At 40.8% G+C, this 23,879-nt stretch overlaps 3 protein-coding genes and 1 non-coding gene across 4 annotated transcripts; all 4 read right to left on the bottom strand.

The window, feature by feature from the left end:
- On the bottom strand, nt 1-4,044 carry LOC104414744. The gene is made up of 4 exons (XM_010025911.3): nt 3,202-4,044; nt 1,940-2,577; nt 1,260-1,450; nt 1-609 (listed from the first exon to the last, which is right to left on the bottom strand). The coding sequence occupies exons 1-4, from the start codon at nt 3,698-3,700 to the stop codon at nt 234-236; spliced, it is 1,704 nt and encodes a 567-aa protein (XP_010024213.1). The 5' UTR covers nt 3,701-4,044; the 3' UTR covers nt 1-233.
- A 1,092-nt stretch (nt 4,045-5,136) lies between these two features.
- TRNAN-GUU lies at nt 5,137-5,210 on the bottom strand. The gene has a single exon. It is a non-coding gene; the product is annotated as a tRNA-Asn (tRNA).
- A 5,857-nt stretch (nt 5,211-11,067) lies between these two features.
- LOC120287288 (disease resistance protein RPV1-like) lies at nt 11,068-17,528 on the bottom strand. The gene is made up of 5 exons (XM_039300036.1): nt 17,168-17,528; nt 16,035-17,077; nt 13,096-13,857; nt 12,576-13,019; nt 11,068-11,794 (listed from the first exon to the last, which is right to left on the bottom strand). Exons 1-4 carry the CDS (start codon nt 17,526-17,528, stop codon nt 12,951-12,953), a joined length of 2,235 nt encoding a protein of 744 aa, XP_039155970.1. The 3' UTR covers nt 11,068-11,794; nt 12,576-12,950.
- A 51-nt stretch (nt 17,529-17,579) lies between these two features.
- Nucleotides 17,580-21,083, bottom strand: LOC120287287 (disease resistance protein RPV1-like). The gene is made up of 3 exons (XM_039300035.1): nt 20,556-21,083; nt 18,001-19,105; nt 17,580-17,855 (listed from the first exon to the last, which is right to left on the bottom strand). The coding sequence occupies exons 1-3, from the start codon at nt 21,059-21,061 to the stop codon at nt 17,580-17,582; spliced, it is 1,887 nt and encodes a 628-aa protein (XP_039155969.1). The 5' UTR covers nt 21,062-21,083.
- Nucleotides 21,084-23,879: the final 2,796 nt, after the last annotated feature.

Raw genomic sequence — 23,879 nt, 5'->3', positions numbered from 1 at the left:
ATTCGTGCATCAAATCAAAGAATATGAATACGATCCAGATCTGTACCAGTATAGCAGATACAAACTTATTGTATATCTATCGATAGAGCAATGCTCAAAAACAGGATTTTGAGTTGACAAAAAACACAGATTTTGCTGTTTGTAAGCGGGCCGTGTGCATGGACGTGCGCGGATGCGTTCTCAGCTGCAAGTAAAAAAGCCTCTCCAGGTGCTTAGGGAGGATTTATAATTGATTACGACATCTCAGACGGCTTGCGGACTTCCCTGAGCTGGACCGAATGATCATAACAGTGATAAAAACCAAAGTGTGGGAATCTCTCGTACCACGTTTCTTCCTGAACATGCGTGTCCCAGTGCTCTCCGCAGCTGCTCTTGCCATACTTGTGGAGCCACCCGGAGCCGTTATGCTGTTCGCCCCAGGTGCGGTTCCATCTCTCTCCATGCTTGCCTTCCCACCATGTCTCCCCTTGCTTCACGCCATGGCCATTAGGATCAAAATTCTCATCCCATTTGTCGCCCCACTTCGACCACCCCTCGCCTTCACACCTCTCTGCCCATTTGTCAGTGTATTTGATGCTGCCGCCATGTCCATCATACTTCTCTCCCCACCTAATAAGGCCCCGACAGAAGAAAACAGAATAGACATATCACGAAGTTGCTTGGAAGTGAAGACACTTGCGGTTTCTATAGTGTGATTCCAACATGCAGCTCCAAATTTCATAAGACACCAGGACATGGTAAAAACACTAATCTGTTCTTGGTAAACAAACAATGTCCACGCTACAAGTGTACAATGGTAAACCCTGTTTCATCAAGTTAGAGCAAGAATTTTCGTTGTTGTCTCCAGTTTACTGATTACTTCACGACTCATACAATCACGTTAAACTAGAGTATATTTACCAAGTGAATTATGTATGCTTCAAAAGCTCAGTGATCCTACAGATGAGAGAATAGTTTGGCACTGAACCCCCTCCTCCTCTTCTCTACACGCACACAACCCCAGGCACGCATGCACAGAAAATCCAGTGATTCAGAAGAATCACAACAAATTTAGGAGGTTATAATCACTCGGAAAAATAAGAAAGGAGAGAGTGTCCAGTAAGTCCAACTAAAGCATCGGCAAAATCTCTTTTATCAAGCAGGACCGAAGAGGATTTCAACTGGTCATCACATGAAAGGTGATGATTAAAAGGCAAGTATGGTTTATATCCAAATAAATCACATAGGATAGAGGACCTTCACAGTCTCTGCTTTCTAACCTTTCATGCCAAACGTGAGCATGTCCAGCTTCAAGTTCTGTCGTTGGGTCAATACTGCACCACTTGTCTGCCCATTTCTCCGCCTTGCCCGAGGCATCATAATGTTCATTCCATTTCTCTTGCCACTCTTCGTCTTTTCCATTTTTGCCCCACTTGTCGGCAATTTTCTCGAGATGTAGAATTCCTGAATCCTGTCAACAGAACCAAAAGCTTTTCCTTCAGACATTTCCCTTAACACAAGGATGGACCACACAAGCTTGTTAGCAAATAAATGTGATTCTATAAGTAAATACTAAAGCTGCTCCTTAGGAGCAGAAGAGGACGTCTATGTATACTGGTACATCATATGAAAATCCTCTGTTCTGTTGACATAGTGAACCGAAGTGCAAAGACTAACATCTTGGTTCAGGTGCAGATAAAAACATTAATGTGTATAGTGTCGGAAACATCAACTGCTAAACCTTTTTGATCAGTAGTCTTCTCAAAGACATAAGAAGAGAATGTCAAAATAAAGAACCACAGAACTCCTTGAAAAATCCTAAAATCTGTTTATTTGTTTCTTCTCATATAGATAGACCTTCATCAGAGTACTAATCCCTACAAAAAGTCATTGTGAGGAGAGATACCACTTCAAAAGAACAAATGTGAACAATAGATGAACTGTGCAGTTTATCATCTACCTGCCACATAGACTCCTTCCAATGCTCACGCCAAACATTTCCATGTGCATTACGCCCAGATTTCTCAGAACCAAGTTCCTTGTAACCAAGCTCATCGGCAGCCTCCCAAAATTTCTCCTGCCACTCAGTGACTTGATCAGCACTAACACCCCTGGTCATTGTCCACCTACAAAGCACGCCATCAGGCCTCCTCTCCAATCCCGTCTCTTTCCACCACCTCGATCCATCTAAATTCACTCCTGATGATGTTCGTACATCCACTTCATCCAGTGCATTGGCTGCTTCAGCAGCATGTGATGTAAATAAGTGGTCAAGCTCATGATCCTCTCTTAAGGTTGACGCCTCTTGACTTGCGTCAGAATCCAGCTTTTCAACATCCACCAGTGACTGAAGAGGTGGAAGAAGTGGGGAGAACAGTTTACTCTCAAAAGGAATTGGAAGAAAATCAACCGATTGTTCTTTCTCAACGACTGAAGGCATTGGACCCATGGACAGAGAAGATTTCTGCAGCTTCGGCGGATCCATCCCATCTGAGCTCTCTTCACTATTTGGAGGGGGTGTCCAGGACCAAAAATCAGGACCTGGTGTGGCACCGCCAGAAGTTTCAGAGACAGGCACGGATACGGTCATCTCTTTTTCTGGCAAAGTTCAGTGGCGATAAACTCAGTCACAGATGCAAATGTAACAAAGCATGAACAATTACCATCGTTTCTGATAACAAATAAAGACAATCGACATAATAAACTGAATGATGCTTGGTCGGCACTACTGCTGCAATAAAAGAAGAAAAGCTATGACTGGAATTACAACTCAGGGAAACATATGCTGCACAAAAAACAACACCGAATGGTTAATAGAAACGGACCAACTCGGTCACTACTGTATCACACCATCACATCGACAAACTTTGCAGGCAAAACGAAACCATGCACTTCAAATTAAAACCAGCAAGAACCAATACTGAAATTTGGGAACTAAATCAAAGACAGAGAACACAAAGCAAACAGTATGCTGCTCTAAGTGCTCTTTCCATACATCCCAGAAGATCATCCTTACCCCCCGAGTCCCACAAAATTCCCTCCTTTGATTGCGAGTCTCCGAAACTACTCATTGGCCAGCAACATCATAAACAGGAAAAACTCGTTCACATAATCTTAGGATTACAATGAAATTCTATGATCTAAGATCCTATGCAATTCGCCAATTACTAATTAGCAGAACAGGTTCAGAAACGTAATAGCACACAAATGAATCAAAGTTACCTCTTTGGTCCTCCTCCAAATCCCCACCACCCCCCTCACCGCTTCCCTTTTCGCTTCCGCTCCCGCTCTCCGACCTCGCATTCTCCTGAACGATCGAGCGCGCCGCCGCAATGGCCGCGGCCGCCCGATCGATGACCTGCATCCTCTGGACCCTGTCCCTCTCCTCCTTCGGCACCTCCAGAATCCTCCTAAACTCCTCGCTCTTCTTCTCCAAATCCTCCACCCCGCCGCCACCTTCTGCGCCATCTCCGCCGCGCCCCTCCGCCATCTGCTGGAACTCGATGGACTTCCGCTCGCGCTCCACCGCCTTCTGCCACATGTCCAGGTACGATCCCCCTCCTCCATCCGACGAGGCCCGAACCCTCCACCCGGCTCGGCTCGGCGCGCCCCACCGCGTCCACGCGAGCTGCGGACGGGGGGGCCTGCTCCGGGGCGCGCGGTACTGGCGACGGCAGCAGGCGGCGGCGGCGGGGGAGCAGGAGCCGAGCTGGGAAGCCATGTTGCTGGAGGGTGGCAGAGAGCTCCGGGGCGAGGGAGAAGGGAAAGGTTCAGAGGCGGAAATGGCGGTGGAGGAGCGCGGGAGGAGCGGTTGTAGGGAGATGGGGCGACATTGGCGTGCGCAGGAGTTAAGGAACTCGAGTGGGGAAAAGTGCGTTGCAGAGTTGCAGTGTGAACGCAGTGCGCTTTTTGCCTTTTTCGGATGAGTGGTGGTGGAGGGATTCTCGTGCGACGGAACTGGAAGGCGTGCCTGCTGTCTACTTCACTCCACTGCTGCTGCTGCTGCGGCTTTGGATTCTTGGAGTCAGGCGCCCTGGATTTCCGCGAATCCGAATCCCGTCTTCCTTCGAGACTCTGAAAGAGAGAGAGAGAGAGAGAGAGATGGAGAGATGATGATGGAAAAAGGAGAGGACTTGGGTTGGCGACACGTGTCGAGGAGGGGGGGAGCGGGGGCCGCGTGACGCGGCGGGAGATCGACGGCGGAGATGGTATCCGGTCGCGCGGGAAGCGTGTGGACGGCGCCGGATGACGTGGCGGGATTCCCGTGCGTGGATCTCGCTCACGTGAGCTCAGGGGTTTCGTACTTTGGAACTGCATTAAAAAAATACATTGAATGATGCGTTTGTCCAGCACCTCCAGGTAATTATTATTTTTCTTAGAATAGTATTTCTTTTAAATCATCCCTCTTTGTGAGATAAAAGAGAAAACTTAATAATTAAAAAAGTACTTTGCATTAAAATCATCTTTCGAGGAAAATATTTATTCCTTTTTTAAATTAAGGAATTCATGTTTTCTTACTTTAAACATACACATTTTATTTGATTGTAAATTATTTTCATTTTCAGCAAACTAGAAAATCCAAAAAACTCATTCACGAAATATTCTATCACTCAAATAAATATACCCTAAAAAAAGATGGACCTCTAGTCTGTCACATTTTGGATTGAAGCAGATTATGCCTTAGTGCCTATAAGTTATATATTAAAAAGGCCTGTACCAATCATAATGAATAATTAGAAGAATAGCCTCGAGTATATTGAAAACTAATATCACATCATAATGAAAAGCATTTCAAAAACATTGGCATATGTTCACATATTCTACAATTGAGTTTTCCTACGGACAAATACATATTGAAACATGAAAAAAAGAAGAAGGTCATACATTTCTCTTAATTAATACAATAACCACACAATAACCACGCGATAGGCATGAATATCTTAAAATATCATTATTTATTATCATTCAAAATGTCATCTATCTACTGGTAAAGCTTACTTTTCCTTTTCTTTTTATAACAAAACTTAAAAAGAGAGACGTTTTAAAATATCAATAAAAAATTATTTGTTATTATTATTATTATCATTGTACTAAACCCATACTTTACACTGCAAGAATTGCTCGAGGACTCGAGGAAGAAAGAAAAAAAGAAAAATTCGCTAGAAGAAGGGCTTGAACCTTCGACCTTGTGGTTAACAGCCACACGCTCTAACCAACTGAGCTACTCCAGCTTTGCGTCAGCCTCTTTTAATATATAAAACATATTCCATTCACAAGCTCGCATGCGGGTGTCCGATCTATTTCTTCAAGCGAAATACAGGAATTAACAAAATGGAAATACAGAATGAAATACGAACAGCAGTAATTCTTAGAGGGAATTATTCCCGTAAAATACGGAACATTGTGTACAGCTCGCGATCCCACTCCCACCTCACTACTCAAAACACAAACCCCCCGAGCGGACCACCCGGCGGCGTGATCTCCGGCGGCAGCGAAGGGGCGGCACGATGTCCGGCGGACCCGTCGGGGGCGGATCACCGTCGGCGGCCAGGGGGCACGACGTCCGGCCGCTGCGGCGGCGGCACCTCCGGCTTGGGGATGGGAATGTCGGCGTCGGAGGGGACGGCAGCGGCGGGCGCGGGATCTCGGGCCCCGGGTTCGGCCCAGGGCTCCCGGGGAGGATCGCTGGGGACCTCCAGGGGACCGGTTCGAAGGCCGGCGGCGGGGCCTCCGGTATCTCCGGGGGCGCGTCGCAGGGGCGGTAGCTCGGGGGCGGCGGCGGGGCGGGAACTCCGGCGGGGCCTTCCCGGGCGAGATTTCCGGGCCGGTGGGCGGGTCTTGGTCTCGGGCCAGCTTTACCTGGTGCGGGCGGGCGGAAGGGAAGCGCAGGCGGGAGCGCGGCGGCGAGGGCCCCGGGAGGCGGCGGTGGAACGACGCGAAGGGAGGGAGGGGAATGGATCTTCTAATCATGGCGGATGAGATTGAAGACAGAGCTGACGAATTCTTTTTCGAAGTTGTGGATTGATGAGATCTTGCTGGGAGTGGAGATGGAGGTGGTGACGGAAATGGCCGATCGTCGGGCGATTCTTGCGGGAGGGAAATTTGACGGCCTTTGCTTGCATGGGGAAATTTCGACAGGTCGTGCTGCAAGGAGGCGGTCGGGGGACGACACGTGCGCCTCATGCGTGGGCTCGCACGGGGGGATTTGAGGCGGGGGGATACGAGGTTCGGACACGTGGTGTTCCGGGAGGAAGTATCGCGCGACAGGTTTCGTTTTCGTGGACCTTATCTAAATGATAATTTTGGGTTACCGTTCTTGGGATTAATGGAGAAATCGGGCGTTTGATTCGTGTGAGGTGGATTGTGTGTTACGGATCTCAGAAAGATTGCGCCCTGGACCTCTACAAATTGAGCCTCATTGTTTAATACATTTGGATGGGGCAATTTTTATTTTTTTCTTTTTTTCTTTCTTCTTTAACTTGTCGTTGATCATGACGACGGCTAGTGATTAGTCACAAACCAAAACAAGCTCGCTAGAGGTTGGTGAGGTCTTGAACATACTAGATTGGCAACCTTGAGTCTTGCCAAATTGGTGAGCTCGTTCCCTATCCGCGGCTTTTTATTGGGTGTCGCTTGACTGGTCAATGGCTTAAGAAGGAAAAAGAAAAATAAAAAGATAAAATAAAAAATTGATTTTTAAAAAGAGAATTATTTTTATAAGAATGAATATTTCATTTACTAAGAAACCAAACCTAAGTGCCGAGATCCATGCACAACATTTGTGGACCCAAACCTAAGTGCCGAGGCTAGAGCTCAAGCTTCAAGGACTTGAGCATTGCCTTTATGGACTCAAGTTCGGGTGCTAGGGCATTGGGCGTGGGTACCAAGGCTTCGAGCTTGATCTTGATGGACCCAAGCCTGGGCATTGGAGATCTTGCCTTGAACGCTAGAGATCAAGGAACCAACCTTGGGGTTCCCGTGTCCAAACGTAGAGTTTCGGATTCAAACATTGATATTTAATCATATTTTCAAAATATTTTTTGATTTTTAAAAAAGGAAACCATTTTCCTAAATTTAAGCATAATTTTTCTATTGAATATAAAAATATTTTTCTTTGACTCATTTTTTTAAGCTTATCAAATACTGAAAAATGAGGAAAATGTTTTTACAAAAATATTTTTAGTGAAACAAACCGAGCTTAAGTTCAATTATTTAATATTTACATAAATCTAGTTGCATGTGACCACTTCAAATCCAAGTTACAAGACAAAATTTTCAGAATAGTAGTTGCTTGCAAATCGATTACGTAAACCACAGTTCATGTAAATGATGATGGTGCATCTTATTTGTCAATATGAAATGAGATAGGTTGTCCTTAATGTGCTTGTTGATAATTACATGACACAAAATTGTCAATTCCGTACCACCCACCGTGATGGCTCTGCTGGATAAAACCCCGTTGATTCTTACTCTTAAGGTGAGGGGTTCAAAACCCAATAGAGGCGCTTGGTGCCTTAACTGCTTGCATAGGGTGGTGGTTCCTTCGTGCAGTCTCAGGATTTGTCTGCCGGCTACCGGCTATACGAGATTCCTTGGGTTATAAAAAAAAAAAGATCAGGGTACGGAATTCTCTGGTCATCAAAAAAAAAGATCGGGGGAGGGAGTAGGTTTAAGTCTATTGCCTAAATGATAGATCTAAAACCAATAATTAAGTGCGGACTCTCCCAAGTCTATACCTCTCATGACGTTGGGGAATTTTACCTAATCTTGTTCACTTTAAAAGAAAATATTTTTGTAAGGCAGTTTTGATTGATTTTATACCTATCCACTAACATGTAAGGCGATCGTATGCAATCGTTAAAGTAATAATCATAACTACCAAAATTCAAATTGTAGTAAAATCGAGCACATAAAATTAAATATAATTAAATATGCAAATAAACAAGTGAGATAATCAAATGTGCAAATAAACAAAGGTCTAATTACACTACGAAAGCAAGACAAGGCAATTTCTAAACAAACCTTACACTCTTTAATTTTCGAATTTTTTTTAATTCTTTATAATTTAAAAAAAAAAAGAAATTTTTTTGGGCCGGACTGGGTCAGGTTTGGTCTGACCCGGCCTGGGTTTGGCCTGGCCAGCGCGGATTGGGTCCAGTCGAGGTTTGGTCCAGTTGGGGGGCGAGTATGTTGACTTGCCCGAAAAGGGACCAGGCCCGACTAGAGGTTATCGAGCCTTTGGCCAATTGTGGGTTGGGTCCAACCAACGGGCCCTCGCAGGTCCACGACCTAGACCAATCACTGATCTGGCCCGTTCTAACCTGCTCCCCCCTCCGCTCTCCGACTGCCAAGTCGCGACCAGAGGAGGCAACGCTGTGTGGCCCGAGCGGCTCTCTGGCCAAGGCACGACGGCGCCGCCTCGATTGGGGGCGGAGGACGATGCTTGTCCTTCGGCCAAGCGACGGCATCCCCTCCGGCAGCCTAACAATCCCTGGAGCTGTAGACAGAGGAGTGGAGATTGAGGTTTCGACTGGGATTTCCGGTGAGCAGGTGGGGGCACTCGGGAACCGGGGGCTTCGAGCTCGGTCGAGGCCCGAGCGCGAGTCAAGACCGCTAAGGACGTATGCCAAAGCAACAGAGATTGCAACAGGGGGATGGGTGGTGGCCGGCTCGTCCGAAACGGTTAGGGGAGCTCAGGCCGACTCGGTTTGAAGGACGCCCGCAAGGGGCTCGACGAAATGCTTACTTGTGTTTCGGGAGAAATGGCGGCGGTCCGAGTCGTTCGGCGGCTCACAGGCGGCGGTAGGGTGTCAGACGGGCAGCTCTCCGGCGGTGGCATGGCGTCTCGGGCTTCCCTTCTCCGTCTTGCTCCGGTTTCCCCTTCTCCTCCCTCTACGGTCGCTTCCCCTCTCTCTGTTCTCTCTTTTATTTCTTCTTTCTGTTCTATTCTCTGGGTTCCGGCGGGGTTGGAAGTGGTCGGCAGCTCCGGCAACGATCGATGACTTAGGTGGGGTCTCCTCCTCTTCTCCTTTTCTCTTTGTGCCCTCTCCCTCGCTCCCTCTCGCTCTCCACGAACCCCTTTTTTTCCCTCTTCGGTTCCCCCTCAGCTCCTTCTCTTCTCCTTCTCCCTCTCTGTTTTTCCCCGTTTTTCTTCTGCCTCCACCCCTTCTGATTTCTGCCCCCTTATCTTCTGCGCCTGCTTTTCCTTTCCCTCTGCCCCTGCTGTTCTCTGCTCAATGCTCCCTTTCTGCTTTTTTCTTTCCCCAGGTCTTCTTGGGCGCAAAGATGGCTGGAGGAGGGAGAAGACTCGGGCGCGGGCCGGGCCGAAAGGAGAGGAATGCTTGGCCGAGCCGCGCGTGGGAGAGGGAGAGGGCGGGTTGGGCCAAGGCCAGATTCGGCCGGACCCGGCCCCTCGCGTCCTTTTTTTTTTTTTAAATTTTTTTATATGCACTTGAAAAATTGGTGTCAACAACCACTATCATTCACTTTTCCTAATTAAATATTTATCTTATTTCGTTTCTTTTGGTCTTTTACATGATATATGATTTCTTAATCAGTTTCTACATACGTAAATTATATTATTCAATTAGGTTAATCCCATCACGTTAAGATGGGCCCATTTAGAATTGATACCAACCAACCCAAGCTTCAATAACATGCTATATCGAAGTATAGTTGGAGCTTTTCAATATCTCACCATCACATTCCTCGATCTATTGTGCCAGTAGCACAATAGATCGAGGAATGCAAATCTTGTCCAAGTCAACTACGGACTTGTATGCTTTTTGATGTAGATTGCGGTGGTCGCTGCTTGACTTGATGATCAACTATGGGATTTTGTACCTTCTTTAGTAGTAACTATATGTCATGGCGTGCTAAGAAGCACCAAGGCATAGTACTATACAATGGCATTGATAGCCACAGAGATTACTTGGATATCTTTCTTTTTAAGAGATTTAGATATTCATCTTTCAAGTTTGCCGATATTATTTTGTGATAATGTTAGTGCACTTTATATGTTGATTAATCCCATATTTCATAACTACTGGGATTGCTTTAGTGGCTACTCTTCACAAAGCCATTATCCAAAAATGTTTTTGGATACTTATATAGCAAATTGGGAATTTTGAATTCTTCCATTCCCAATTTGTGAGGGGATAAAAGCATTGGTTTATCAATCAAAAGAGAAGAATTCGGAGATGTTACAAGCAGATTCTTGAAGATATTAAAATCAAAGGATTGACGACTCTTGTAATATAAAGATCGTTTCTTTCATTATTTCCATTGTTGTAATGTTCCCTTATGAAGTGTAATCCTCTATATTATTTTTATAAGTGAAAAATCACCTCAACAAACTATACATCGAGATTAATAATGATTTTGAATTTGACATTCATATTTAGAAGTAAGAAATTAAATTTGATTGGGGGTGATCAAGAAATGAAATTCAAGAGTGTAATGACTAGGGGGTGATTTGCGAACGCCAACGTCGTCCCGCAACAGGATTGCAACTTCTGGGATCGTCCCCAACACACTGGCTAACTCATATTGGCCTCATCTTTCTTTAATAGGCATTCGGCAAACTCAAAGTGTTTGCCTAGGGCTGGCGATGCTAGCCTTGCCCAGTGGCCCATGAACCTCGCTAGTGACTGGGATGGAAGGAAAGGAAAAATAAAATAAAAAAGAAAATAAAAATTATTAAAAATTATCCACATCAGCCCCCATTGAATGACTAGCATCGACTAGTCAAAATTAGTCTAATATATTGAATTGACACCAATGCAAAAAATTAAGGACTGAATTAGGGAAAAAGAAATTTGTGATTGAATTGACAAAATTTCAATAGATTTAAAACTTTGTTGGTAATATTCTTGTGCATCCGGTTTGATCGTATAGTGACTTGAACAGCAATGCAACTTTTCCAGGCCAATGGCCTTCCAAATCGCTCTAGTCATCCGTGTGACATGCTGGCTGAAGAAGGAAGATATGGCGCAAAATGGACTTTGTAAAGTCGAGTCCTAGACGGAGCAGGACGAAGTTTAGGCTGCAGACTTCTGAAGAAAAAATGACAGGCTTGGTTCGGTCATACAGTGATATATTTCTCATGAATCATTTAAACAATGAATGTGCATAGATTCTGGCGATAAGTTTTGATGCAAAGTCTTGGTTGACTTCCTCAGATAGCAAAGTCTGCCTCCATTCTGAATGTACAATGCGAATTATTTCACATTCTAGTGCAGAATTTATAAGAAAATCACTTAAATCATGCAGCCCCAAGAATTACAGACCAACAAACGGCAGCTCGGTAACCAATGATTTTAGTCTTGTAATGAAGCTCAGCTCTGTCTCGAGTTCGAAAATGGAGAGGAGACTTTACAAATCAAAGGTTAAAGGAGATAAAGCTTTCTTCCTGGCCTTGCTACGAGATGATCTGCTGATTCTTGATCGATTCACGGTTGGAGTCTTAATCTTATCATGGTGAGACTCTCTCAACAGAGAGCAGCAATGCTCAGACACGGTTCTTGATCGAAACCCTGAACTTGCTAAAAATAGCAGTTAAAGGGTACTCCCAAACTGCGAAGAAGCTGTTGAGTGTTGAGGTAGGTGTATGTTGCAGTTTTCACCAGTAAAGTAGAAATCCTCTCCATCTCGTGGCCGTGAAAGGGTCGGTCTGACGTTTTGAGGAATTGGTTCGAGAGAGGCTGAGAGCAGCGTGCGATGGGGTCGTTGAACGGTGGTTTCATGGCCGTCGATAACGATAACTTGGAGGCTTTGAAGCTTCTGGTGAACAGCCTCTGGGAGATCCTGGCACGGGCTTAGGAAGTTTAACAGTTGTGTTAGGACAAAAAACAAGGTCATAAAAGTCTTGACAGATAATAGACAATATACGACAAGACTAATATTAGCAAATTTGTTTAATGTCAGATTTTTTTTACATGGATACGTACTAGTTCTAGGAAAGATACGCAAAATAAGTTAAAAAATTATGAGAAAATGATAATAATAGATGTTAAGAAAAGTTAAGAAAATTAGAATGTACTACAGACTTATGTGCATCATGTATATAAGAAAAGAGTACCGTTGAATATATGATAGATTATGCAATTAAAATCGTTGGAATAACAATTTCAGTAATTGGAATTGATGGAACTTTTAAATTATTTCCAAAAGGGATGTCAAAATAAACAAAAAAGAAAGTAAGTTAGAAAGTCTTCAATTGGTTTCTAGGTAGAGTAAAACAAGGAAGTATAAATAAAATAAGAAAAATTGGCATATGGAAAACCCCAAATAAAATCAATTTTCCTTTGGTTGGATGAATGTAGGAGAGAACACTGAAGTATCATCATAAAGGGCGACTGGCAATAAAGAAGAATGGAGTAAACCTGCTAGTTTAGAAGAAGTGTATGCAGCAACATAACAAGGTAATTATAGTAATTATTCTTGCACTCATTAGGCAAACAACTTGACAGAATGGAAATAAACCTATGGGAGAGGCCAGAAAAGAAGACCCGGAAGCTACTGTAACAGAAATGAGACAGAACAAAGTTTACTCGGGTGCCGAATGATTTGCACATCTACTAAATATGATAAATTACCTTGTTCTTATCACGACCTCGATGTCTTAGGCTCAGCCACGGCCGGGCTTGAACCGTTGTCCGTCCCTAATCTTAAATTCAACCCCATTTCAGTTGTGCCCTTTCTTGAACTTGAACCTCTTACCCTTCCTGACCTCGAAGTTGTGCCCTCTCCGGAAGTTGAACCTCTGCCCCTTCCCCTTCCTGTACTTGAAACTGTGCTTCTTCATGAACTCGAAGCTCTGCCCCTTCCTGAATCTGATGCCTTACTCTTTCCCGAACTGGAAGCTGCCACCCTACCCGCCTTCGTAGCTTTGCTGTTTGTTTCTTGAACTTGAAGCTGTACCCCTTGCTCTACCTCTTATGCCAGGATCCCCTCCTGGGTTTAAAGCACATCTAGCCCCACTCCCTCTTTCTCCTTTTTGCAGGTACTGGGTCAGTCTCCGCTGTTCTATCCGTCTTCACCTGGACCACGTCGAAATTCCACGTAAGTTTTTAACCACCGCACAATTAAGATAATGCAAAAATCTTCGGTACTTACAGAAGCAATTTCCATCTGATCCTCAACTTCAGTTGTAGCTTTGCAGGGCATCTCATGATGTTCGTCTCCTTCGCACTGTTGGTAAGTCGACTGGACAACATTTTGGACGGCAGGTTCCACAGTCTCATCCCGCTTCTCCTTCCTATTTTCTATACTCGCTGTTTCCCCTTCATCGACAGTACCATGGTGCCCAACCTTTCCGTCCGTCATTTGCTTCCTATTTCCCGTGGCCTCGAAATATTCTGCATTGCCCATCTCGGACTCGAAATCATCAATAGAGGAGGTGCTATCCGTTTGGCTTTCACCCTCACTTGAAGAGTCTAAGTCTTCCTCAGGACCTGAAACGTCCCACTCAGCTCCATCTTCATTGGAATACACATCAGTCTCCATTGTCCATGCCTCTCTTAACGTACTTATCGTATCGTCGTCGTATGATTCCGTCCTGTTAACTGCCCCCAGGACGTCCAATATAATGAAGCCTCTTTTAGATGCTAGTTGCGCCATCTCCTTCACTTGCTCATCACTCTTGATCTCTATGCCCTTGTTGCTCTCTTCACAAAAAATGTCCTCATGGCCTTCCCAACAAGTCTCGTACCACATTCTCTTCACACGACAGCGGAAATCTTTCATGCAAGCAATTAATCCCTTATATGTCACTGAATCAGGGGTGAAATTTTTTATTTCCGTCCACCCCCACCCAGGCGATCCATCAGCTCTTGTTTTTGATCCATAACGGAATTTGATTGTGAAGGGATGTTCCATCTGTTATGTAACAAATTCAACGCAAGAGTCAAACAACATATGTATTGAATGTATATCAAGCCTTTTTGCATATTTTCCCGAAATTCAATACCGCACAAACATCATTCATTAGTTAGGAATAAAAGTGCTCATAGCTCAACTTGCTTTGTTCCACTGCAAGCTTTATGGTTTAATTATTAGATTGATTTACTAATTTGATTTATTTAAAATAATAGTTACTCGCACTAATTATTACATTCCATACCAAGTAAAGAAAAACTAAAAACATGAAAAATAAAAGAAGGTAAGAGTCTTGCTATTCTAATTCCATATGTAGTTTCGTTTATCTTTTTTACTTTTTATGTTATTTTTTTAGCCAACGTTAATTTTTTATCTTATTTTCACTTTAATTACATTAATCTATTAACCTTATTGTAGTTCATGTACTACTATATTTCAATGGTTTTTATGTATTTCAATTACAATACTAACGTAAGTGCCATTGTTTTGCAATAGGGAACTCAAAGAAGGTTTTATTATCCACTTTTCAAGTGAAAAATCCATAACCATGGGAGACATAGTTTTAAATCAGTTTATGAAAGTCTATATGATGTTGTATTCTTTCTTAATCTAAAGTAAAATGCTTAAGAATTATTTAGTGTCTCTTTCAATCATAAGTAGCGCTTTTTAGTGAAATAATATGTTCACTCGTGTAAGAGTTATATTGTCACATAATATATGACTACGCAAAGACGTGAATTCCCCGTGGTCAGTCTTTTTTACTACTAAAAAGGCATAGTCAACTAGTCTAAGCCCATAGGTAGCCGAAAATGGAAAACTAGTCAAGCCCACTTGCATCAGTGAAACGGCAAATATGTGACACAGTTAGTGCTTAACTTGCAAGAAAGAGGCAAAACAAACGTTCTATTTACTTTTACTTTAGAGGCCAACACAAATTCAGAAGAGGAGAATCATCACAACTTCAAACATATGCACGAATTAGCTGCCCCTTGTTCATCATTCATTTTTTCCATTTGGAGACACGTTACTGAATCTAGTGAGGTTTTGCGTTTGCTTTTGTACAACTATGATCAAATTATTCGACATTACTTTTCCCAAAGCTCATGAATGCAATAATCGAATAAAATATTCCATGATAACTATTATAATATGAATAAAATGTTAAATTTGTGCATTAATTATGCATATTGCAAACAAGAGTTTTGTAGAAAAGGACATCATATGATGTTTCTTTTTAAATCGACAATTTGTAATCTATTATCTTATATCTCATCTATGAAACCTATTTTCATGAAGTGATACCTAAAGAATGATTAGAAGAGTTTTTCTTTTGGTTAGAATATAAAATTAGTTTAGTGGCATTATTAATGAACCAAATCTGTCCAACATCAAAAAGGCGAGTAGAAATAAAGTGACTAAAATAGAAAATAATATGCAACCAAAGTGCCTACAGTACAACAGAAGATGGGAACCTCCAATTAGGAACTGAAAATATCAGACACCTAAGAAATCGCATGCAAAAAGAAAATGGCAACTTTATTGGGTGGCGAAAGAAAGGAGGACATTTGGCCCAAAAAGGAAGCAAAGCTTCCTCTAACATGCGTGGATTTGATGCCCGGTAGAATTAGGTAAGAAAATTCGCTTAAGAAAAATGAATCAGTCCGTTATGGGGAATACTTATTGGCTATGCAGACTGAAAAACTAATGGATGCAACATAACTTAATGTTTTAAAAAATAAGAACTTAAATTTTTTTTGGGTACGGCGAAGGTGAATGGTATGGCACAGCAGTTCCAAAGTTCCAAGGACATCATGACTTCAAAATAAGCAAATATCACATCACCCTATATATCCAGCACTCGATTATATAACAAGAAAAAAAAAAAAAGAAATGGCAATTCACAGTACTTTTATTTGCGTATTTATTAAATTTATACAAGATAAAATTTCAAATTAAAAAGAGACATAATGAAGGAACACTAAAGTATTTGAAATTATCGAAAGATCATTTTGATAAATTTTCTTTATTTTATTAACAAATACATTTTCATCTATGTAAGTTTCTGATAGGGTTGTGTAGTTTTACCGAGTTACATCAAAATAAAATTAGAACAAATCGATTTTTAAACATGTGCATACACGCACGGCTACCATATATCGATGAAGAAGACATCATACCTTATCTGACTTGGATTCAATGTCTGATGTATCCAGGAGAAATTCTTCTCTGTAACACTTCATAGACATTTCATATGGGGTGCCCGGCACTAAATCTCCACACTCCTCTATTTCGACAATGCAATCATCGAGTGTGTTTGTGCAAGATGCATCGATCAATTTTATCAATGACATGCACCGTGTGATTTTCAAATGCTCTAGCTTCGTCGAGTATGATAACCCACTCATTCTGCTCAGAGATTTGCAACCAAAAACCATGATGGATTTCAATGATTCCGAAAGACCCAAATATTTTATCTCAACTAGGTCTAGACAATCTGACACATGCATAGACTCTAGCTTCTTCAATTCCAAAGGAATGGATAATCTCTGAAGCAGTTTACAACCGTGAACATGTAAGGACCCTAGTTGCGGAAGACCATCGAGTGGAAGGGTTTGCAAATTTAGATGAGACAAACAAAGCCTTTTCAAATGAGGAAGGGAAGTCAACTCTGGAGGTGCAGGGACGTTTAGCAAATCCAAGTCTAAAAATTTCAATCTAGATAACCTCCCAATCCACCTTAAGTTGCATCCTGTGATTATTTTTGATTCGCCTGTTATTTTAGAGCAATCACTTAGTTGCAATATAATCAAGTTAGTAAGATTTGATAGATTAGGAACTGAGAGCAATGATGCAGATAGAAGATTTAAACAGGTCAAACTTGTGGGAAGCTCCGGCAACATTTCAATACCATGACAACCAAGTAAATTTAGTGTGCGGAGGTGATGAAGCTTGTTGATTGTCTCTGGAATTTTGGAGATACGAGAACAACTTAAATCTAAGGATCTTAAATGTGACAATTCCCCAATTTCAACAGGAATTTCACCTTCTAGTTTGTAATGCCCACCAAGATTCAAATCTATAAGATCTACCAACATGCTGATGCCACTAGGTAATTGCCAAACATGATGCTTTCGATGAAAAGATGGTCCTCTTGGGAAATGCAAGACACACAATGATTTTAATTTTCCGATAGTGTTGGGAAGTTTCCTTATCCCCGTGTCTGTCAAAAGAAAAAAATCTCAAGTTTCAGATAACATGTATTTGGATTTTAGCTTTCCAATAGAGTTTGGAAGTTTGGCAATGCCCTTACCTGTCAAGTTTAACTCTGTCAATGAGGTTAAATTACCAACTGAGTCTGGAAGTTCCCTCAACCTCAAGCATTCACACAATGAGAAGCGCTTAAGCTTCACTAGTGCCCCCACTTCTTTAGGCAAATCTACAAGACCCGTGCACCATTCAATCTCTAACTCAAGTAGCGACTGTAGATCTCCAATGAAACTTTTAATTCTCTTTAGGTTGTAGCAGTGTGCAAGAGTCAACCTCTCTAAACCCAAGCATTTAGAGAAGTTTGGGATTGTTGTTATGGCATAACACCTAGTTAGAGATAGAACTTTCAAATTCCGAGCCCCCTGATAAAATGGATGACATGTCAAGTGTAAGAACCATTGCATAGTATAAACTGATAATATGAGACTAGAATTAAAACATGTGATGCACCTTGATCAAGTCCCATGCTTTGAATCATCCTTGAAGCCATTCAAGTCAAGTTTAAAAACGACAAGATGATCTAAATACAAATTTTCTGCCTTAAAATTCGGATGAGGAGAATGCCAAGAAATCCATCTCAACTTTGAACGACATTTTACAAAGTCCCCAGCAAAAGTTCCGGAGCCTAACTTGAGGGATCTTAGGTTACGTAACCTTTCAAACTCATCATTTGCGATCACTATGGGGTAATCCAATCCATTTATATCAAGCGCTAGAACCTTGTCCTTCCTCTGCAAGATCAATTTTGCAATGATGTGAAGAAGTTTGTCTACTTCTAGCCATTATGTTTACAACTAGAATAGGAAGTAAAAAAAAAAATGATAAAATCCTTAACAAAAAAGAAATTCTACTAGCAATGGGACATTTCTTACTTACCTCTTCAGTCTTTATGATTTCGAGGGCCTCTTTTGCAATCCACAACCTACTTTGCCTTCCAAGGTCACTTGAACTTTCTTCACGCACAATTTGCCTTCCCATGTCTATTAGTTGATCGTGCATCCATATCACATCGTTGTGCCCTATCTTTATCAAGCACTGATTAGTAAGGACATCAATTCCTCTTTGGGGATATAACTGACAATCGGCCCACATGTAAATTGCATCGGTCTTCTTCTCATGGGAAAAGAAGCATGCTATATCAAGAAAAATTTGTTGCTGATATTCGTCTAGGTTGTCATAGCTAATCCTCAACTTCTCTAGAATCTCTTTCTCTGGTATTTCCCTTAACCTCGATGTCTCTTTCCAAAATGCTTTGTCTTTCCCTTTAAGTAGTGAACCTACCACTTCAATGGCCAAAGGAAGCCCTCCCATATGTGAGACAATATCACTTGAAAGCCTATGAAAGTCATCCCAAGCAAAGTTTGCACCAAAGGCATGCTGACAAAAAAGTTGAAATGCATGACCATAATCCATCTTTCGCATCTCATACTCTAGAATTTCACCTTTGAACCCCTCAACTTGCAGAATAGTTGTATTTCTTGTTGTAATGATTATCCTGGATCCTGAATGTAATGAAAAATTTCCTATTAGTTTCTTAATGTGCTCTTTATTATCAACATCATCCAGAACCAGAAAGACCTTCTTAGTTGGGAGTGTTCTTCCTATACTCCTCATCCCTTTTTCAATATCCTTAAATTTTTCCACAAATCCACAACCAACAATGTCAAATAATAATTTCTTTTGCAAATGGACAATGCCTTTTTCAGTCAACGAGTTTTCTCGAACATTCTCAAGGAAGCTACAACACTTTCCAAAGTGGCAAGATAGTTGATTGAAGACGAGTTTGGCAAGAGTTGTTTTACCAATGCCACCCATTCCATAAATTCCAACAAGCCGCACATCATCGTGGTTGACATGTAATAAATTTGTCAATTCTTTTACCCGATCATGAACTCCAACTAAAAGTTCAGTCACTGATTTGTGTTTTATCTCCAGCATCTCCAATACTTTTTCAACAACCGATCTGACAATCTTCGCTTGGCTGTGATGTACATAAGTGCTTTTATTAGTTGACTAGATTAAATTCATATCCATGCATCACGAACGTTTAAATACATTGAATAATCAATTTAGGCTAATTTAGTAGAATTCACTCCGTATGTTTTTTCATATATGATTAAAGAAATTTTTGAAGACTATAGTATTGGCTTATTTGATGGCCAAAGTACAAAATGGCTACTATATCAAGCATACATAAAATTTCGACATTTATAGCTAAACCTAGAAGAAAAATTGAGCGCTCATAATAGGAGATTTATACAAAATTTCTTCTAAGGATCTGAGTATGTAAAGTGTAACGGCATTTAAAGAGCTGTCTCACATTTCAATGTGTTTAAAATTGAAAATCGAGAGATTCGATTCCCATGGGATTAGCTTGGTGAATGAGGAATGGAGATTTGTACGTGGATCAAGTGCACAACAAAAAAATAATCTGGAGCGGCATGTTGGGCACATTGACTACATAACCCAAAAGCATAAGAGATTGCCAAATCCAGCAAATCGTGCAAAAACAGCTCATTTGCATTGGAGAAGCTAATGGGCGCCCACATGCTATGTAATGCATAATAGGGTTTATTCACCATATGTTTATCCAAATTTATCAATTGACAGCCGAATTATGTATCGTTATTGACGAATGATGATAACATATAAAGTTGTTAATATAAATGCCAAATGATTACCCTTAAAACAAGAAACAAATGCCTTGCAGCGCCACGAAACTACCTCATGTTCGAGCCATATCTCCCAGAATTCATTTTCACCTTTATCCCATTGGATTAGATAATACGGGTGATTACGATATCAAGACTTTCTAGTTTGCCTAAGATAACGCTGAAGAAAGGAGAAAAGGAAAATAACAAGGACAATTTGCAAAAACCATTTTCCACAGGGTGAAGTGTTAAAAAAAGTCCTAAACATTTTGCATTTGTGCCAATTTAGTCATAAATATTTTTTCTTTGTGACAATTTAGTTCTAAACATTTTTACTTTATGCCAATTCAGTCCTTTGGAATTGTAAATTTTCGCTGAAATTTTGCTAACTAGGCGTCGGCCACCTAACGTGGCATGATCGGTGCGACGTGGATAACTTTTAATAAAATTTTTAATATTTTTGAATTTTCTTTTCTTTTCTTTTTCCTTCTCCTCCTCCTTCCTCCAGTCGGTTGCCGATTGGTGACCGGCCACTGGTGAGCCTCATCGACCACCTTAAGGATGCAAATTGTATGTTTTGGGTTGAAATTTCTCTATAGATGCAAACTACAAATTTAGATAAGTGAGGATACAAATGTGAATGAGAGTGAGAGCAACAATTGCAGGTAGTTTTCAATAGTTCTGTTAAAACAAGGAATAAAATGAATCATTTGACAGGGCAGAGTTGTATCCCCTATAACAGAGAAAAGAAAAAAAAAGGTAGAGATCTTACAAATTTACCTTTGATCCTTTTTGACATTCCATCCCTTGATTTCGTCTACCTGCGCAAGAGCCTTTTTCCACGCCTCGACTTCCTCGGTAAACCTCTTCTCATGTTCCAAGAAAGCATCGTTGTATAGTGGGGTCTTAAGTTTAACATCCTCAGGTTCCACATTAAAAAATATGGGAAGGATACTTTTTTCAACATCTAACTTGGACACGTTGTCTACTATGTGAGCAAGCTCACGGAGGCACCATTTACTAGAAGCATAAGTCTTAGAGAAGATGGGTATGTAGATTTTGGAGCTATTGATAGCACGTAGAAGGTTCTCACCAATGACTTCACCAATGTGGAGTTCATCTTCGTCCCTGAATACGCGGACTCCAGCATCTACCAAGTTATTGTAGAGGAAGTCTGTGAATCCATGACGAGTATCAGTTCCTCTGAAATTAAGGAATACCTGGTACTCACCCCCTAATGCTCGTGCAGCATTATCAGTAGTATTTGTGATCCCTGAGTTTGCCATCGCTAGGAAGATCTCTCTCTCTCTAAAGAAAAGGTTGGCGTGTGTGGCTTTAGCTAAAAACTGACCTGAGGTATTTATAAACAAAGTGAGTGAGTGTCCATACCATAAATCCTTGGCCAGCTCACTTTAAAATCAACTTTTTATTTGTTATTTCCTACCTAGCTCCTCTGCAAGTAGACATCGATGAAGGTGACCAAGACATTTTAACAAGATAGGAAATTTTTAAAGATTCCTCCGGAAGTTCTTCAATTTTTTTATTTTTTATTTTTTAATCTTTGGTATTGTTCTGGCCGGCTGCCGGCTAGAGAAAGAAAAGAAGAAGAGAAGGAAAATGAAAAAAGAAAAAATATACTAAAATAATTTAAAAATTAAATAAACTTCTAAGTCATAAAAAATTTGAAGGTTGTACCAAAAGCAATTTTATTCTAGGAATAGAAATTTTTTACAGTTATCAAATACCTTCGGATGCTCGGAAACTTGTTTAGGAAATAGAATCAAAGAAAATCAATTTTGAGCCGAAACTATTTTCGGGAATAAAATAGTTACCATACGCACCTTAAGTTTATGTTCCTTTTTCTTTTCCTCCTTAGGAGGAAAGGCACTGGGTCCATAAATTATTGCGAAATGTTAAAACAAGACTTTTTATGCTATGCTGTGAATTGTAGAATAAAAAACTAAATGGAGAGAAAATAGAGAAATTTTTCCACATGCATGCATGCATGCTTACATACATACATACATATATATATATATATATATATATATATATATATCTAATTATAGAAATAAGAGTATTCATCAATCGGTAATCTAAACACTATGTAAAATATGAAGTTCCTCTGTTTTGTTTTTGAACGTTTTTCCTCCACAAATTCCCCCTTCACCCTTTTATGAATAGTTGCAACTCTTCAACCTGATTTTCACTCTTATTCCCATTTGTTTTGCACTTCACAGCGTGCAACATTTCATCTGTTATCCCCAGTCAATTAAAATTAAAAACAACCATTAGGACTTCACTCACCGGATACACGTTGTATCTGCAAACTATGGAAAGCACCGGTTTTCATTTTCTCTTCACGTCATTGTGAAGTTGATACTCCAGAAAAAACACATGTCAAGAGAAACTTTAATGTGCTTATTTGAAAAAGCTCTCTCTCTCTCTCTCTCTCTCTCTCTCTCTCTCTCTCTCTCTCTCTCTCTCTAAATCCATCTAAAATAATATTTAATGCCCATTTTTGTTGTCCTACGAATTATGATATGGAGAAGTTCTTATAGTTTGGGCATTTCGGCAATCCTGCATTTGGTGGACCATTCCGTTCTTATTCAAAAAAATTAATTTATTACACTTTAAATAATTACTTATTTGTTTAGGCTTTAAAATAGTTTCTTTTAAGTTTAAGAGTTTAGCTAGTATAATAGCTTTTGCACTACTGTGAGAATAACAGCTTGTTATGAGTTACTATGAGTTACAAATTCTTGAAAGAATAGACCCCATAACAATTTATAATTATTTGATATTTAATTTTTTATGGTCCAAAATATATCGTTATTATCAAAGTAGATTAAAAATTGTCATATAATCATTTCTCGGATATAAAATATAAGTTTACGTATTGTTCTCATTTGCTAATACCCTAATTTGAAATCTTAAGCAAAGGCTTGATTAGATGCTAAATAATCACGTGTCTTTGTTGTGGGAAAATATATCCATTAACCACATGTAAAAGCATGAAAGAACTGTGTTTATATATATGTTTTATGTCCTTATAAATAGATGTTATGTACGTTTTTGATGTGACGTGGCCTAGCTAAGAAATAAGCTAAGGTTTAGGATATGAAAGTGCTAATACCTAAAAAGCTTGCCGGCTCGCTCAAAGTCCAATTTGATTTTCCGTTTCGCACTAACACACTACTATAGCAAGTAGATGCCGGCGAAGGTGACCGAAACTTTTTAACAAGTCGGCAAATTTTTAAAGACCCTTTGGGAGATCATAAAGGCCAATCAGAATCTTTTTTTCCCTTTGGGATGACGGCATCATGTTCTTAAACTAATGCAAAATATTTAATCAGATCTTTGAACTTTTAATTATGCAACTGGGTTATTTATTTATTTTTTTGTTTGAATTGGTCCATTCATCAAACTGTAAACAGAGATGTTTATATAGCCATTACATGCTGACGTTGCACTTAATGGCTAATTATAATATAAAAGCTGTTTTCAAAGTTCAAAAAGACAAAAATCTTAAGAAAAAAAAGGGAAAAAGTCACAAAAAACCCCAAAATTTACTCAATGTGACAAATTTATGCAAAACCTTTTTTGTGACACAAAAAATCCTAAATTTGGTCAATTATGACACATTTACCTCAAGTTTTTTCGTGATATAAAAAACTCAAAACTTATATCCGTGTGACATATTTACCAAAAATTAAGAGCATTTTTGTCTTTTACATTTTAATTTTTCTTCTTTTTTTCTCTCTTCCCTCGCCACGGCCAAACTCAGGCGAGGTTGCCCTCATTGGCATTGGGCGAGAGTCTCTTTGTTGGCATTGGGTGAGGGCATTCCTCACTAGATTCGACCTGGGCGAAGGCCGCCCTCACGTGCGTCAGGCGAGAGTTGCCCTTGTTGGATCTAGGGAGGGTTGTCCTTGCCTGCTAAGGCGAGGGCGACCCTCGCTTGACACAGGCGATGGTGGCCCTTGCACGAGTGCGGCCTCCTCTCTGCCGGCCATGGCAGAGGGAAGAGAGAAGAAGAAAAAAAGAGAAAAAAAAAAAGGCAAAGAAAAAGAATAAAAAAGACGAAAATGCTCTTCGGCCATA

This window comes from Eucalyptus grandis, chromosome 8, assembly GCF_016545825.1.
Source record: "Eucalyptus grandis isolate ANBG69807.140 chromosome 8, ASM1654582v1, whole genome shotgun sequence".
NCBI lineage: Eukaryota > Viridiplantae > Streptophyta > Magnoliopsida > Myrtales > Myrtaceae > Eucalyptus > Eucalyptus grandis.
Note: the sequence above shows the minus strand (reverse complement) of the source record. Positions and strands in the feature narration are given on the sequence as shown.